This window comes from Motacilla alba, chromosome 13 (assembly GCF_015832195.1).
Source record: "Motacilla alba alba isolate MOTALB_02 chromosome 13, Motacilla_alba_V1.0_pri, whole genome shotgun sequence".
In the NCBI taxonomy this organism is placed as follows: Eukaryota; Metazoa; Chordata; class Aves; order Passeriformes; family Motacillidae; genus Motacilla; species Motacilla alba.
The window spans coordinates 14,708,836-14,725,164 of NC_052028.1; the positions used below are offsets into that span (position 1 = coordinate 14,708,836).

Here is a 16,329-nt window from a genome sequence, read left to right on the forward strand (position 1 = left end):
CTGTGGGGAGACAGCAAATATCAGAAGGAGTTGCTGGATGGGGGGAAACTGTCAGGTTCAGGGGGTCCAGAGGGATGGCTGGGGAGTGGGGGGAATTGCTGGGGGGCCAAGAAATGGGGTACTGGAAGACATGGCCACGCACTGGGGGTGGCAGTCCTGGCACTGGAGGCGCAACTGCAGGCACCAGTGCTACCGGGAGGGACGCTTCGTACCGGGGGTGATGCGGGGTGAGGGGGGCACAGCCGGGTTGCAGGGGGCGGATGGTTGAGCAGCGGGGGGAGGCATCTCGGTACCGGAGAAGCAATTACCGGGTACCGGAGGGAACCCGCCCGGTACCGGGGCGGAAGGCCGGGCCGGGGGCTGCCGCCCGGGGCGCGGGGCGGTCCGGAGGCGGGCACGGAGGCGGCCCCGCCCGGGAGGCCGTGCGGCGGAGGGGGAGCCAGCACCGGGCCCCCCCTGTACCGCTACGGCTCCCGCCTCCCTTCCGGCGGCGGCTCCTTCTCCGCGCCGGGGGCGGACGGGGCGCACCGGAGCCGCGCCGAGCCAGCCAGGTGGGTGCGGGACCGGGCCGGGCCGAGCCGGGCCCGCCGTGCCGCAGAGCCCGGGGGGGCCGGGCACGGGCGCGGGGATCGGCCCGCCGAGCCTCCCGGGGCCGCCGGCTTATATAACGGGGCGGCGGCCGCGGAGCGGCGGGATGCGGCATGCGGGGCGGGATGCGGGCGAGGATGCAGGTGATGCGGGGCGCGGGGAGCCGCGCAGGTGGGGCGGGCTGCGGGTGCGAGCTGCAGAGCTGAGCGGCGCGCACCCGGGCTGCCCACCCGCAGCTCTGGGGAGGGGGACACGCCGGTGTGCGGGGATGGCAGGAGAAGGGCTGTCACCCCCGGAGCGGGCTTTGGATGCCCCTTCGTGCCTGGCCATCCCCCGCGGGGGGGCTCCGCAGAGCGGGGCTGCGGGCAGGGAGAGGATGCGACCCGATCCCGCCATCACCCCCTGCCCGCAGCCGGGGGGCTCCGCGCGCCTTCCTGCCGTGGGGGTCTCCGGTACCCGCCGGGCTCTTCCCGTGCCTCCCCATCAGGGGCTCCCTCCTCCACCCTGCTGTCCACGGCTAAGTCCGACCACTCGTGGAGCATTCCAGCTTCACCGTTCCCAGTCCCCTGAGACTGAGCCCCTCTCCCCTCTGCACTGTCCCCACAAGGCGCCTCCCAAGCCCCACAGTCCAGCCCCTGTCCCCGCCGTGTCCCCAGCGCCAGGGCTGCAGCACACGGGCAGGTGGCTGCCGTGATCAGGCCTTGGCAGCACGCGGTGGCAGTGCCACCCGCATGGCACGAGCGTGACCGGGCAGCCACTGCCCGAGGCTGGCAGAGCAGTGAGTCAGAGCACAGAGGCAGGGCTGGCACCGTCGCTCAGAACAGGGCTCAGGGCTCAGGGCTTCTCCCTGCAACCAGCCAGGCTCCACAGTCAGGCTCCACCAGCTGCTGGCCGGGGCTGGTGAAGGAACCGGAGTGATTTGAGTCAAGCTGAGGGGCTGGGTTTGGCAAATCGAGGATGAGGAAGGATGGGCTGGACACTCAGAGAAGTGTCCTCCCTGCCAAACCCACCCTTGTGCCTCGGAGGCTGCAGGACCCCAAGGGTTGCCAGGACAGGCTCCAGTATGGAAACAAAGCAGCTCAGTCCCCATCCAGCAGCACCGCTCACAGTGTCTGACCCTCACCCTCCTGGGGAAACTGGAGATGGCTCAGCTGAGACAAACTGGCACAGAAAAATGTCTCAAAGTCTCAGTTGGCTGTGGGCCGAGTGTTTGTTTCTTCGATTGCCTTGCTTGATGACATTAGTATTGAAATGACCCCGAGCAGACAGAGCTCAGAACACCTCACAGCACTGGAGGATGATTGTGCTTCACACCTTGGCTCTTCCCTGGGTTTCTGCAGAGGCTGCTGCCAGGCAAAGCCCACCAAGCCCATATCAGGAGCCAAGGGGAGCTGTGTTGAGTTGCCTAGCCTGGTTTATGCTCTGGAGATGAGAAGTCCCTGTGGAAAACCCCTCTGGGGAAGAGGCGGTGATCACTGGCAGTGTGGCACATCTCCATTCCTACCCCTGGGCACCAGTGTGCCCCTGTGGCCTGGAGCTCTGGAGGTCTGGTCTGGCAGGAGAGCACGGTCACTGCAGCCCAGGCTGCGTGGCACCGAGCCCAAGCCCTTGGGCATCACACACTTCCCCAGCAGCCAGGGCTGGACCCAGAGGATCTTCCCCGTGGCCAGAGGATCTCTGCTCTCACCCACAGCCTCTGTGTTCCTGGCCAGGCCTTCCCATTTGTTCTTATGCCAGCATCATCCTGGAGTTTAAACGCTCCTTCTCCCTCCCCGGTGTTTATTCTCCGGGTGTATTTATAGAGAGCAATCAGCCTGCTCAGCCAGGGTAAACAAGCTGTGCTCCTGCGGGCTGCTCTCGCCTGAGCGCTCTGCTCGCTCGTCCCAGGAGCTTTCCCCTCTGCCTCTCCTGGTCCCACGGAGCCCTCCTGGCTGCAGGGACCCAGACCATCTGCCTTGTCCAGCTCTGGGCTCTCCAGGCTGTGCCTTGCCAGGAGCCACTGTCACCTTTGCTGCGTTGTTCTGCACCACCCCGCTCCGCCTGCGCACAGCCAGACCAGCAGGTCCATCCCTCCCTAACTGGTGTCACCAGCCCCTCTGTGACACTCACCAGAGGCTCAGAAACATTGCTCATCTCAGTCAAATCCTAGAGCCCCACAATGGTGTGACCCAGACCTGCCCCAGTCTGAGGTGAGAGGACTCGTGCGAGAGGAATTGAGATGTTTGAGGCTGAGGATCTCTGCTTTTTGAAGGCAAGGCAGGTCAGCTCAGGTACAGACCTCAACCGGGGAATGCCTCGGGGCTGCTCAGTGTGGCATGGCACCCTGAGTCCTCTGCACCCCTGCATGAGAGCCAGGACAGCACACTGCCAGCACAGGCTCCCCCCAAACATCGTGACTCTGAACCCTCCTGCTTTCCAGACAGGAAATTGGTGCCAGAGCCAAGGCAGGTCCCAGGAGCATCTCCCTTAGGCAGGGGAAGTGCTTTGAGATGTGCCCTGAGTTTCTCAGCCCGTGCACCTCACTGCTCACCCTCCTCCTTCCTCAGCCTCCCCTCCTCTCACACACTTGGACAAGCTCAGCTACTCAAGCAGAGTGCTGAGAGCTGGATGTGCCAAAGCAGAAGAGCTGTGGGCTCACTAACGTCTCATCTTGAGCATTAAGTTTTCCCTGGATACTGTGTCTTGTGTCCAGACTGGTTCAAAACATCCCTGCCAGTGCCTGGGGGCACTGCTGGCCCTGGAGCTGGGGGTGTTCTGGCACCATCACCCTGCTCTGCTGTTCCCTGTCCTCTGCTTTGGCTGTGCTTGGTGTCTGGCTGCCTGGACAGACAGACAGACTGAGCTAATGCAGCTGCCCAGGTGAGATGCATCTTCATGGTACTGCCAGGCTCTGCCTATTGCAAAGGAGATAAAAAACCTCTTTGGTCTGGCTGGTATAAAAAATACCCTGCAGGGATCAGAGCAGCACCCCTCAGGACTCTCTGCATTCTCTCAGGTGCCTGGGCAGGGTGTTCCTGCTCTTCCCACCCTCTGGGGTTTCAGCAAATAAATATCTGCTGATGTGCACCCCAGGCCGTGGCCGGCAGAGCCAAAGTGATTCTGTCCCAGCCCAGCTGTCTCCTTGGCACGGCGCTGTCTGGAAACCAGACGCCCCCAGGAGCACATCCCTGCAGCTCTCTGCAGCCCGTCTCACCCTGCTCCAGAGCCTTCCCGCATCCCAAAGGAGGCAGTGGCTGTCCCCAGCAAAGGTCACCTTCACGCTGCTGCCGAGCCCTTTGCAGGCTGAGCTCTCTGCGCTGCATTTCCCAGGGCACCAGTCACCATTCTGGGGTCTCCTCAGAGGTCCCACTGGGGACCCTTTGCCTCTTTCCACAGCCAGCCTTCCCAAACCCTGTTGCCAGGGGCTGTCAGTGCCTCCTGCTCCCAGGGTTGGAACGAGGCATCCCTGCTCTGTAAAGCTTTTCCAAATGCAGGCTCTGTCCATGGCAGCCCCTGCTCCTCCACAGCGTCGGTGTCTGCCTGTGTTTCCCCTGGCTCCCCTGGGTCATAAATTTATCTCCAATTTGCCAAAGCCTCCCTCCTTCCCCAGGGTGGAGGAAAAGCCTTTGCTTGAAGTCAGGATGAATTTGTAACTTCCCCGGGAACGTGCTCCTCGAGTTGCAGAGGAGAAATCACGCTCATGACACGTGTCACAGTGACATGGGCCACACCACAGGGACAGCCCACTCCAGGAACTGCCAGCGTGGCACCCAGAACCCTGGGACCCAGGTCCCTGCACAGCCCCTGCCCACGCCTGCATCCCCCTGCATCTCCCCAAGCATCACAGGGGGATTCCAAGGACATTTGAGGAAGGGATGAGATCCCCGGGCAGAAGTTTCCTCAGGTCCAGCAGGAGGGGGGAGCCCAAAGCAGCGTCAGGCTTCCTCCAGTTGCTGAGTCTGAGCAAGGACTTTTGTCTGGTGGCTTGTTTTAACTTGCCATTATGTTCTCCAAAGAAGAAATTCATCATGTGCAAGCTAAGGAAGGCAGAGTTAATGTGAAATTTTAAAACCCTTAAAGAGTTGAGAGCCCTCTCAATTTTTAATGAAGGCATCCAAACTGCCAGGTACCTGCAGAGATGGCCAGGAGCCCTCTGCCAGCAGCAGAGTGGGTGCTCCTGATGCAGGAGAGGATGAGCTACCACCTCCTGCAGCCTGTCACCCTCTGCACACCCTGCTGGGCTCCCCCCTGCAGGGAGATGGTGGCTCTGGGCTGCAGGTTGCTCCCATCCTTGGAGATGGGGATGCAGGGAGCACACAGACCCACCCAGGCCGAGGAGAGGAAAGCAAGCAGTGATGTGCTCTCTCTGTCCCCCATCAAATGGCTCCACTTTGTCTATGCCCCCTGGTGCTGCGGCCCCTCCAAGGCACTCATGCTCTCGCTGTTGGTGTCTCTGCAGGCCCTGCTCTCCCTGCGATGCCCAGCCGCCCCCACGAGGTCCTTGTCCCCTGCATTAGGTGCTGAAGCAGCAGCTCCTGGTGCTGCACACACCAAGGTAGGCAGCGCTGTGGCTCTTGGGGGGCTGGGGGGCCATTCCACTCCCTGTGGTATGGGGGGCACAGCAGAGTCATGGGATGCATGGGGAGGCTCAGAGGTACCACCTGGGGCTGCCTTACTGGAGCCAGTCAGGTCACCCAGGATGGAAGAGGTCTCATCTTGGTGGCACTTTGATGCAGGCAAGAGGCACCTGAAGCAGCTCAGGACCAGGCAGAGGCCGTGGGAGTGAGCACCAGCTCAGGCCCTCAGCAGATGCTGGGCATGGTCCCACCTGGAGACCATGGCAAGTGATGGTGGCTCTGGAGGTGGCACAGGGCCAGAGGTTTTTTCTTTCTTCTTCTTTTTTTTTTTTTTTTTTTTTTTTTTTTTCCATTTGAAAGCCCCCAGATGGGAAAGGTACGAGCCAAACCCCTCTGAAAGCAGCCAAGAATGAATTTTCTGGCCCAAGCCCCAGCAGCTCTTGGAGCAGCACGGTGCCTGTCCGGCGTCACGCCACAGCAGAAACCCCCAGCACAGGCAGCTGGGGTGGGCAGCAGGCCCCACACCCAGCCCAGCTATTCCTCGGTGTCCCCTCCCCAGCCAGGGCAGCTCAGGCTCATCCTGCTCCCACCGAGCTGCAGCTTGGCCCAAGCCCAGGCACCCAGATGTCCCCCCACACTGCCATGGAGCCCCCCACCATGCAGCCATCTGCTGCCATCAGGGTGTCCCTGGTGTTGCCCCCTTTATCCAGCTCTGTTGCCCAGGCCATGGGGCATTCTGGGCTCCCAAATCCCCCCCTCTCATGGGATACAATGAGCCCTTCACCCACAGAAGGCAGGTGCTCTCCCAGAGCCAGGCTGGGAGTTTGGGTCAAGCATCCCCGCTCCTCACTTCCTCCCACTCCCCAGCACTGCTACAGAGAGGGGTTAAAGCACCCCAGTCTCTGTCCTCAGCTCAGGTGCTCCAAAGAACTTACAGGATCTTTGCAAGAGCCACATTCCATCAGCATGAGGCTGAACCTCAGGGGAGCAGTGCCAAGGGTCTCCTTTTTTAGGGTGTTTTGGCTGGAGAGGGGACAGGTGGGGGCTGCCATTGCTCTGCCGTGACCTGGCTGCCCAGCCTCGAGCCAATCATGTCCTTGTCCTTCGTGTCCTTTTCCTGTCAGTGAAAGGAGGGTGGGTATAACCACTTTGAGGCTTTCTGTGGGGAGTGGGTCCCCAAATCCCATGCTGACACAGAGCCAGGAGATGATCCTTGTGCATCCACTACCCACACAGTCCTGACCACCCCAGTCGGTGGTGCCTGCACGGCCCCTGTCAGTGTGGCAAGGATGAAAATCCGTGTGTGCACAGGGTGAGGCACTGGGGAGGCAGCACAGGGGCTCGGGAGGGGTTTTGTCTGCTTCCCCAGCAGTGGCTGGTGTGCTGCACCCAGCTCGGCTCCGCACCGGCCCTGCAGAGCTGCGGGTGTGCGTGCCTGCCATAAATATTGATGGGGTGGACTCGGCGCCAGGGTGCCCTTGTAGAGGCCATGGGGATGGAAAGGCTGTGCCTGCTGCGTGGGCAGGGCGGCACAGCCCAGGTGAGAGCAGCAGTGAACGCAGTGTCTGCTCCACAGGGAGGTGGGATCCGTCCTGTATGGATGGGGGGTTGGAAGCGGCCAGGCGAGTAAGGCCAGGGGTCATAAACCTGTTTGGGGAGCTGGCCAGACCTGCAGTGAGCCTTAATCTGACAGCTGAGTCTGCAGCGAGCCACCACGGCCTGTCCCCACGCTGCCACACCAGGATAAACAGCAAGGGGCTGCAGTGCCTCTGTTTAATAATGCACAGCACAGAGGCACCGGGCACACGATGGGAGTCGGGAGCTGCAGGGATGAGGAGGCACCACTGCAGCACTCGAGGGGCAAGGTCCACCCCAGCAGGGTCTCCCTGGCACTCACAGGTCCATCCCAGCAGGGTCTCCCTGGCACTCACAGGTCCACCCCAGCAGGGTCTCCCTGGCACTCACAGGTCCACCCCAGCAGGGTCTCCCTGGCACTCACAGGTCCACCCCAGCAGGGTCTCCCTGGCACTCACAGGTCCACCCCAGCAGGGTCTCCCTGGCACTCACAGGTCCACCCCAGCGTGCCCCAGTGCTCATGTGGACTCCTCGGGGTTCTGAGTGGTTCTGAGATTGGGGCTGGGTGAGCAGAGGGCACAGAGCAGTGGTGGCAAAGCCAAGGTGCTCGGTCACACCATGGCTGACATCCCAGCCATGCTGGCGTCTTCTTAGCTGGAGCCTGGAGCTGAGTCCCTGTCCCCTTGGGAGGTCTCGCTGGGGGATTCAGCCCCTGCATCACTGTGTGACACAGATGTGGGCGTAGATGGCAATTTTGGGGAGCTCTGAAGGGCTGAGCAGCACTGGGAGCACCCCTCTCTCTCTGGTACTCTCCTGGGACACCGCCGTGCTGGGAACAGCTGGAATTACGGGCTCGGTCCTCTCCTCACCCCATTCCCTGGTCAGCCGCAGCCTCCCCGGCCCGCAGGGAGGAGCAGGTGTGTGATGGGAGGAGCAGGTGCGTGGTGGGGCCCCGCAGGGGTCAGCTCACAGCCGGCTCCTGGGAATGCCCCCCGTGATCCGCCCCACCGCCCATCTGCTGTGGCAGCTCCCTGCCACCCACTGGCTCCCCAGCCCAGGCTGCGCCCCGCGGCACGGAGAGGGGCAGGGATGAGCTGGGGGTGCTCAGTGCACCCCTTGTCCAGCGAGGAGAGGGCAGGCAGGTCAGCCAGAGTGACAGCGACAGTGACGGCAATGCAGATGGGCACTAATGCAGAGGGACCCGAGCAGTGATGCAGGGGAGCAGCAACAGCCACAGCATCAGCCCAGAGCCCCTCTGGCTGCAGGGGTGCGCAGGGTGGGCAGCGGGGTCCCCCCCAAGCCAGCCAGGAAAGCCCAGAGCCAGGGACAGCCTGTTAACAGCAGAAGTCACCCCATGAGGGTGGTTTTTGCCCATTTGCTCTGTGCCTCCCTGGTGAGCCCAGGGGGCCCTGCCACTGTGTGCTGCCACAGCTGGGAGCTTCGTGGTGGAGCAGGGGTCAGGCTATGGCAGGAGCCCACCTCCCTCGCCCCCAGCCCCAGGGCTCCTGGCGAGTGCAGAGCCAACAGTGAGACCGCATTCGCACCCGTGTCTGACATGGGTGGGACAGGGGCTGAGTGGGTGCTGGGTCTCTGTGACATGTGCTGGGGGGGTCTGTGACTTGCTGCTGGGGCAGAGTGGTGGCCCAGCATCCCCAGGGACTGGACGCGGGTGGCTCTGAGCACCACAGAGTCTCCTCGCCCTGAGCACAGCATAAGAGAGTGACGCCGGGTCCCCGCTGTCCCCGAGCAGTCTGAGCTCAGCCGCTGGGCTGGAGGGGCTGTCTCCAGACTGATCCCACGGCACGGCTGGTGCCTGTCCCTGTCCCTGCCCCCGCCGGGTGCCAGCCCCAAGGGACCAGAGCTGCTCTTCAGAGGCTGCAGCTGCTGCATGTTCCGTGCTGCCTCTTCCTCTTCTCCCCGCTGCTGTTTTTGTTTTGTTTAAGAGGCTGGGTTACGAATTTTAAACAGGCTCCTGAAAAACCCAATTACCTCCAGAAGACAACCTGATAAAAGCTGCCTAAGTGGCACTGTGGAAATCGCCTTGTGCAGCAGCTGAGGGAAAACCAACATAACAAAGCCTTTGGAAATGGAGTTAACCACTTTTAATCCCCCGGTGCAATGAGAAGGACCAATAATTATTTTGTGCAAAGATGTTGGGGGGTGGATAAGTGAAATAACTGCCCTGGGCTAATGGGTGGCATCAGGCTAGGCTGGCAGTGCTGCAGGGATGGGTGCAGGTATTTGCTCTGCCTGGGGGCTTTGGAAGGGCCCACAGAGGCTGTGACCTTGCAGGGTCCCCGTCTGGCTGCTAGGGGACAATGGGGACGATGCCAGCAGGCAGGTGCCACTCAGGCATTGCTGACAGCGGATGCTGTGGCCGATGTGGTGGCACCAGCCAGCCCCATTGTCTCCCTGGGTGCCAGCGTGGAGTGGAACATGGACCTGCTGGGGCCCTGGCACCCGTGCTGACTCCACAGAGGCGTTTGCAGGGTTTGGCAGCGCTCAGAGCTTCCTCCTCCTTTTGGCTACGGTGCTGCCACCCAGCCCCTCACACCTCTCCACATCCCTTCCCTTCCTGCCTCCCCCAACAGCTCCAGGCAGCCACCCAGCAGGTGACACTGCCCAGGGTGATGCCAAGGAACAGCTGGGCCTAAAGGAGTGCCCACGCTGGGCACGAGCACCGGGAGCATCCCCCAAACACCAGCCGGAGCTAGCTCAGCCCTGGGACTGTGGGGGTCCCCTGGGTCCATCTCTGTCCCACGGCAGGGGTGTGCAGGGCAGGAGGCAGCGCCCAGGGCTGCTGGCTGCTCTTCCCGTGGGAAGGTGGCCAGCAGGGCAGGGTTGGGTGCCCACCAGCCCAGCAGCTGTGGTTGCACTGCCGGCACCGGCAGCTGCAGTGCTGGGGCGGGCGGCCTCAGCTCACACGAGCCTCGTGCTTCCCGCAGCAGCAGGGACGGGGGCTGCTTCGCCCACCTCCCCCCGGCCACCCCACACCCCGCCTGGGGACAGTGCTTGGGGACAGTGCTCGGGGACAATGCTCCAGGCCACTGACTCCAGAGAAAGGCAAACCCGACTTAGCACTGGGCACTGGCACAAGGGATGTCCCTGCCAGTTTGGCCTCAGCTGATACTGGGAACAGTCCTCTCTGGCACACTGGGATCTACTGGAGGAGGATGTGCTTAATGAGCCGAGGCATCTCCAAAGATTGAAAGACTCAAGGACCCATCCCAGGAACAAAAGGAGGCGTTTGTCAGGCGCTGAGAGACGGGCTCGTTAATTCCTCCTGGCTGTCACACTTATCTGTAATGAATTTGTGCTCCGCTGTATTATTTTTAATACAATAGGAGCGGTGCCGCCCGCCCACCGCCCGGCTGCCGGGAGCGCTGACGTCAACGCCCGGAGCAGGGCTGCCGCAGGACGGACGGACGGACGGACAGACGGACGGGCCGAGCACGGGCCTGTCTTGCCGCCCCCATGCCCGTCCCACCAGCTGCCGGCAGGCAGAGCGGGGCTGGGCGCAAGGGCAGGAGGTTTTTTTACCTTGGAGGTGGAAAAAGGAGTTGTTGGTCAATGCCAGGCTGAGGGCTCGGGGCTGGTGGAGATGGGTTGTGCCAGGGGGTGTTTTTGGGAGCAGTGAGAGCGGGTGAGCAAGAGGGACAAGTCCTTGATGTGCTGTCCCTGTGCTGTGAGTTGTCCGTGGCAGCGGCCGTGCGTTGAGGCAGGAGCTGGCAGCTGTGCGCGCACAGATCTGCCGGTGCATCTCTGCGGAGGTGGCACTTGCAAGCCGGTTCTGGCCCCCCTGGCTGCGAGATGTCCCCCCACTCCTGCCCCACATCCTGCATCACCCCCAGCCTCATCACAGCAGCCCCAGCAGCGCGGGGCATCTCCGCAGCCCACCCCAAGGGGCTTGTGGGGGCAGCTGCAGCCTGTCCCAGCTCCCTGCAGCCTCCCACGTTTAGGGGGGGACATCCCTGAAAGGATCCTGCACCCCGACCCTTTCCAGCACCCTCTGGGCCCCCACAGGCTGCTGGTCCAGAGCCTCACTATTAAACACCGGCTATCCCAAAGCCCGGCTCCAAGTACCGTTGTTGTGATTAGCACAGGCTCATCTTGTCTCTAGGATCCCAGGGCTGGATTAATTAGGAGGCACCGGTGCCACTCTGAGGAGCACACACCGTCCCTGTGCATCGGGACAAGGGTGGGAGAGCCGGGGAGTCCTGTCCTGCACTGCAGAGGAGGAACACAGGAGGGGCTGCAGGAGCCCATCTGCCTTCAGCAGGGGCAGGGGGGCCAGGCAGGGTGGTGCACCCCATTTTCTACTCAGGAACCCTTCACTGAAGGGGGTTCTGAGCTCCGTGGGCATCATATCCTCGATGCCACCATAGACCCCCTCTGGCTTCCCCTCCCTGAGCACCCCAAACCTGCTCCGGGAGCCCCGCGGGGGGAGCAGCACCAAAAATCCAAAGCTAGGGCCCCCGGGCGGCAGCCCTTGGCGGAAGGGGGAGGGAGGGTGCTATGATTTATCAGGGACTTTAATTAAACTCCCGCAGCCGCCCCGCATCGCTGCAGAGGAGGCAGGGGAGCTGCGGGTCGGGGGGTGCGGGACCGGGGGCACCTGCGGCTGATGAATGCCTCGCTTTCCCGGTAATTGCCGCGGCGGTGAATCACGAACCCCGCGCGGGAGGCGCTTGCCCCGAACCTCGGCTGCCGGGCTGGCGTTCGAGGGGGCCCCGTCCGCAGCCCGCTGAGCGCTGGGGGCTCCCCGGGACGTTTCCCGGGGGTCGTGCGGCGTTTCCCGGGGGGGTCCCGCATCCCGCCGCCCCCGCGGGGGCCGGTCGGCGCGGTGGCGGGGGGTGTCGCTCCGGGCGGGCCCACGCGTGCCGCCGGGGGCGGGAGGGGGCCGGGCCGCGGCGGGGCGGGGCGGGGCGGAGCGGCGGCAGCGGCGAGCGGCGGCGGAGCCGGTGAGTGCCGGTGCTGAAGGGACAGCGCCGCCGCTGCGGCACCGGGCGGCCCCGGGCGGCGGGCGGGGCCCCGCGCCGCAGACCCCGGGATGGGGTGGGGGGGAGAGGGGTCCCCGCGGCACCGCGTCCCCTGCGCGACCCTCGCCCCCCGCGCGGTTCCCGCCTGCCCCGTGTCCCCGCGTTCCCCCTCCTCCCCGGTGTCCCCGCGCCCCCGGTGCGTGTTCCCCGACCCGGGTTCCCCCCTCGTCGTCCTTGTGCCTGCGCCCCACCTCCGCCCCCCCCCCCCTTCCCCACGGCAGCGCGCCCCCCGGGTCCCGCACCCCGCTGCGGTCCCGGTGTCCCCCGCATGCTGGATGTCCGCTACGTCCCGTGTCCCCGCTGTCCCCCGCCCTCCCGGCGCCCCCCCGTGTCTCCTGCGTCTCCGCAGCCCCCGTGGCCCCGGTATCCCGGTGCCTGCCGGTGTTCCCCCCGTTTGTTGTGTTCCCCCTGCGTCGCCCGTGCACCTCCCGATGTCCCCCACGTACCCCGCTGTCACTACGAGCCCCCCCCGCCACGCGACCCCAGTGCTCCGGTGCTCCCCGTGATCCTTGCCTACGGCCCCGCTGTCCCTGTCGCGTGTTCCCCCCCTCGCCGGTGTCCCCCCGTCCCCGGTGCCCCCCAAGCCCCCGCTGCAGTCCCTGGGCTCAGCACTGTACTGCCCGGGGGAGACCCCCACGTTGTCGCGGGGTGCCCCGGGGCTGGCAGCAGCAAACTTCCCGGGATCACAGCTCGTGCAGCCCCCCCAGCCCCAGTGGGGTTCCAGGGAGCCGGGGTGGGGGTACCCGCTGGGCTGCGGCACCCACCGGGCACGCACACACACACACTGCAAACTGCACCCCCAGGATCCGAGCACAGCCTGCAGCACCCCACTCACACGGGGCACGTGGGGGGCACGGGCACCCCCCACACACACCCTCTGCCTGTGATCCCCCGCATGCACACACACACACACACACACGGAGCACACAAGCAGCCTGCAACACCCCCACACGTACACACACGCGACACAGTCTGCAAATTTGCGCGCACAGCCCCCCGTGCAGCCTGCAAACCCACGGACCTGCACGCACAGCCCCCCACACTCACACTAACGCAGCCCGCAGCACCCCCCGAGTGTGCAAACTCGCACACGCCCGCAGCACAAACAGCCGGCACGCAGACACAGCCCGCAGCCCTGCGTGCACACACATCCGCAGAGCCCGCAGACCCCAAAACTCGCAGACGCACGCGCTCGGAGCTCGCAAACGGGCTGCAAACCCGCACATCACGGGGCCACGCGCAATCCGCAGCCCCACAAACTTATCCACACGCGCGTGTGCGCGCACCCCCCGTGCAAACACGGCCTGCGGGCACCCGCAAACACACCCCTCGAGCAAACACAGCCTGCGCGCAGACACGGCGCGCACCCGCTCCGTCCTGCGCGGGCAGTGCCCCTGCACGGTGTCACCCACCCGCAGCACCCGCGTGGATCACACACACGGTCACAGGCTGCTGCCTGCAACCCCTGCAGCCCCCAAGCGCTGCCGCAACCCGCCAACAGCCTGTTCCCCGTCCCTCTGCAGAGCACTCGCGCTGCCGGAGACGCACACACAGCACCCCGGGTCCGGCTGTGCCACGCTGGCACCCCCACACAAGGTCTGTCACCCCCTCCTGCACAGCAGGGGCACACGGTGCGTGGTGGGTCCCCATCCCACCAGCCCCCAAGCTGCACACCAGGGCTCCTGGTGCCACACCAAGGGCAGTGCTGAGGGGGAACATCCCTCTGGAGTCCCTGCCCTTGGTGCTTCCACAGGTCCTCAAGGCCAGAAGGGATGTAGGGAGGGGGCCGAGGGGAGCAGGCACAGTCACTCTCTGCCTGCAGACCCCAGAACCTCCCTCTGCCCATCCTGGCAGGTATTTGGGCTGAGGATGCAGAGGGTGCAAAGCACATCCCCAGGGATCATTCCATCCTTCAGCCTGGGCAGCAGGGAACCTCAGCATGGTATCCCCAACCTGTCCTTCTCTGCCTGCACAGGTGGCCCAGGTCAGCAAGCCCGGAGAGCGGTGGATGAGCGCTGGGCACTGGCCTAGCCACACGCACACACCGGCACCATGGACTTCGTCATGAAGCAAGCGCTGGGCGGTGAGTGAGAGCTGTTCCCCCTCGCGGGTCCCCCCTCCAGGAGCAATGCTGGCCCAGCACCCCAGTAACGCAGTGGGAGGGACACGGCAAGGGGACAGGGTCGTTCAGACAGCCACCATCAGTGGGGAGCTGCTGCTGGAGCCCTCCAGGTTTCCCATTTCCAGTGCCGTCAGCGGCTGGCTGGGAAATCCTGGCTCTTCTGCTACTAAGTGGGATTCCCCAGCAGGTCCCCTGGGCGCTGAAAAAGGAGCTGCTGGCATCTCCCCCAGCTGACACTGAACTAGGGCAGAACAGTCAGCCCGTGGTACTCCCCATCCCCACAGCCTCCCGAGCCTGTCTGCAGCCCACTTCGGCACAGGTGGCCCCGGGGATGTCCCAGGTCCTCCTCGCCAGGGGCCTCCTTGCCCTCCCTGCTGCTGCAGGGGCTTTGGCAGCAGCACCAGGCTGCAGCACCCTTGGGGACCAACCGAGGGTCTCGTTATGCGCAGGGGCCACCAAGGACATGGGGAAGATGCTGGGGGGCGAGGAGGAGAAGGATCCCGACGCGCAGAAGAAGGAGGAGGAGAGGCAGGAGGCTCTGCGCCAGCAGGAGGAGGAGCGGAAAGCCAAGCACGCCCGCATGGAAGCGGAGCGGGAGAAAGTCCGGCAGCAGATCCGTGACAAGGTGGGCACACACCTCCCCTGTGCCCGCCCCTGCCTGTGGCAGCCGGGGTGGAGCTGGGACAGGGAGCGGGCGTGGCCGGGAGGAGGGTGGCCCGGTGGCGATGGGCACGGGGCACAGCGCAGGCAGTGCCCACTGCCCGCCCTGCTGAGAGCCTGTGTCCTCTCAGTACGGGCTGAAGAAGAAGGAGGAGAAGGAAGCGGAGGAGAAAGCTGCTCTGGAGCAGCCGTGTGAGGGCAGCCTGACGCGCCCCAAGAAGGCCATCCCGGCGGGCTGCGGGGACGAGGAAGAGGAGGAGGAGGAGAGCATCCTGGACACCGTCCTCAAGTACCTGCCCGGCCCACTGCAGGATATGTTCAAGAAGTAACAGCACCGTCAACCCTGCCATAGGGTGCTGGGGCACGGGCGCCCTCTCTCCTACAACTCCTCCATCAGTTCCCTTGGCCCCGGAGAGGGGGTCCCCACACCCCCTCCCATCCTCTCCTGCCCTGTCCCCCAACCAGACCAAAAGCCCGCCCCGTCCCGTCCAGGCAGGGCCCCCCCACCACGCCAAAGGGGAGCAGCCCTGGCCGGACAGGGCGAACCGGGACCAAATGCACTGATGTAACCTCGCGGCAGGCTAGGGGCACCCAGGCCCTACCGGCCCCCCCGGGGTGGCTCCTCGTGCCCCCTGCCCTGCCCCTTCTCTTCTCCCAGGGGACCCCAGTAGGCCTCTGCTCGCCTGCCCCCGTCCCCAACACTGCCATCCCCCTGCCCCTTCCCACCCTGGGCCAAGCCCAAAGCACAAAGCCAGGCGCCCTGCCCGCAGCTCCCCCATCCCCGGTCGTCGGGCACGGGGGTCCCCCGGGGCTGCCCGGTGTGCTCCTGCATCGGGGGGTTGGAGGGGACCCCCCCTCCCCGCATCTCTGGCCCCATAGTTAAAGCCATATCAGTTAGACTGCAATACTTCAGCACCGGGAGGAGCGGGCGCCGCGCTCCGCCAACCGTGTACAAAGGCACGCGCGGGGCAGGGGTCCCCCTGCCTCGTCCCCCGTCCCCGCCGCTCGCTCGTCCGTGTCTTGGCCCCGCTGGCCCCCGTTCTCGCATTAGTGTCTCCGTGCCAGGGTGCGCCCCGTCGCTCCATGCGTCCTCGTGTCCGCTGCTCAGACTCCCACCCCCGAGTCCCCACTGTCCCCGGGGGCCACCCGCGGCGCCCCTCGCCGTGCTGCTGGGACCCCCATTCTGTCCCCTGCAATAAAGCCGGCGCGGGGCCGAGGGCTGCCGGGCCAGTCCCGGGCTGGGGATACCCGGCTGCTCTCACCTGACGCTGGACACATGGGTCCCCGGGCCTGGGAAGGGATCCCTGGGCAAGCGCCCCGGGATGTCCTGGGAGCCGCTGCTTGCACCCCAGCGGGGGGAGGCAGGGGCACACCCTCATCCCGGCCCGTCTCTTGCCACACCGTGCTCCCCCTCCCTGTGCTTCCTCCGCCACGGCCCCCAGCCGCTCACCAGGGCCCTCCCGGGAGGTGGCGGGCAGCTCGGGGCCCCACAGACATGCTGTGACCATCCTGCTCGAACTAGTCTTTGACGAACTAATAAAATAAAGGGATTTGTACATTGCTCCTGCCTCTTCTCATCCCTTGTTTTCCTGGGCCCCCATGTCAGCTCCCTCACCCCACCAACCTCAGGGTTGAAATCTGGCAGCTCATCACACATGGGCTGCCCCCAGCCAGGCCTCCACAGGTGCAGGAAGCAGCCACATGCAGCTCCCAGAGTCCTGCTCAGTCCTGCTGCCTTCCTCCTCCACAGGCATCTGTCCTCTCTGGGCTTGGGGACAAGACAAAGGGG

The 16,329-nt window shown here is 64.8% G+C and overlaps 1 protein-coding gene across 2 annotated transcripts; it reads left to right on the forward strand.

The window, feature by feature from the left end:
* The first annotated feature begins 397 nt into the window (after positions 1-397).
* On the forward strand, positions 398-16,101 carry CPLX2 (complexin 2). Of its 2 annotated transcripts, XM_038149722.1 has the most exons (5): positions 398-551; positions 5,027-5,122; positions 13,734-13,841; positions 14,330-14,505; positions 14,672-16,101. In XM_038149722.1, the coding sequence occupies exons 3-5, from the start codon at positions 13,811-13,813 to the stop codon at positions 14,867-14,869; spliced, it is 405 nt and encodes a 134-aa protein (XP_038005650.1). In that variant the 5' UTR covers positions 398-551; positions 5,027-5,122; positions 13,734-13,810; the 3' UTR covers positions 14,870-16,101. The 2 variants fall into 2 exon arrangements, with proteins under 2 accessions (XP_038005650.1, XP_038005651.1); XM_038149723.1 differs by lacking the exons at positions 398-551; positions 5,027-5,122 and adding an exon at positions 11,633-11,680.
* The last annotated feature ends 228 nt before the right edge of the window (positions 16,102-16,329 follow it).

Excerpts from the sequence above, each read along its gene's own strand:
- CPLX2 (XM_038149722.1), top strand. The coding sequence starts at position 13,811 with ATGGACTTCGTCATGAAGCAAGCGCTGGGCG. Across the intron at positions 13,842-14,329 it reads CATGAAGCAAGCGCTGGGCG|GGGCCACCAAGGACATGGGG; the intron begins GTGAGTGAGAGC and ends CGTTATGCGCAG. Across the intron at positions 14,506-14,671 it reads GGCAGCAGATCCGTGACAAG|TACGGGCTGAAGAAGAAGGA; the intron begins GTGGGCACACAC and ends GTGTCCTCTCAG.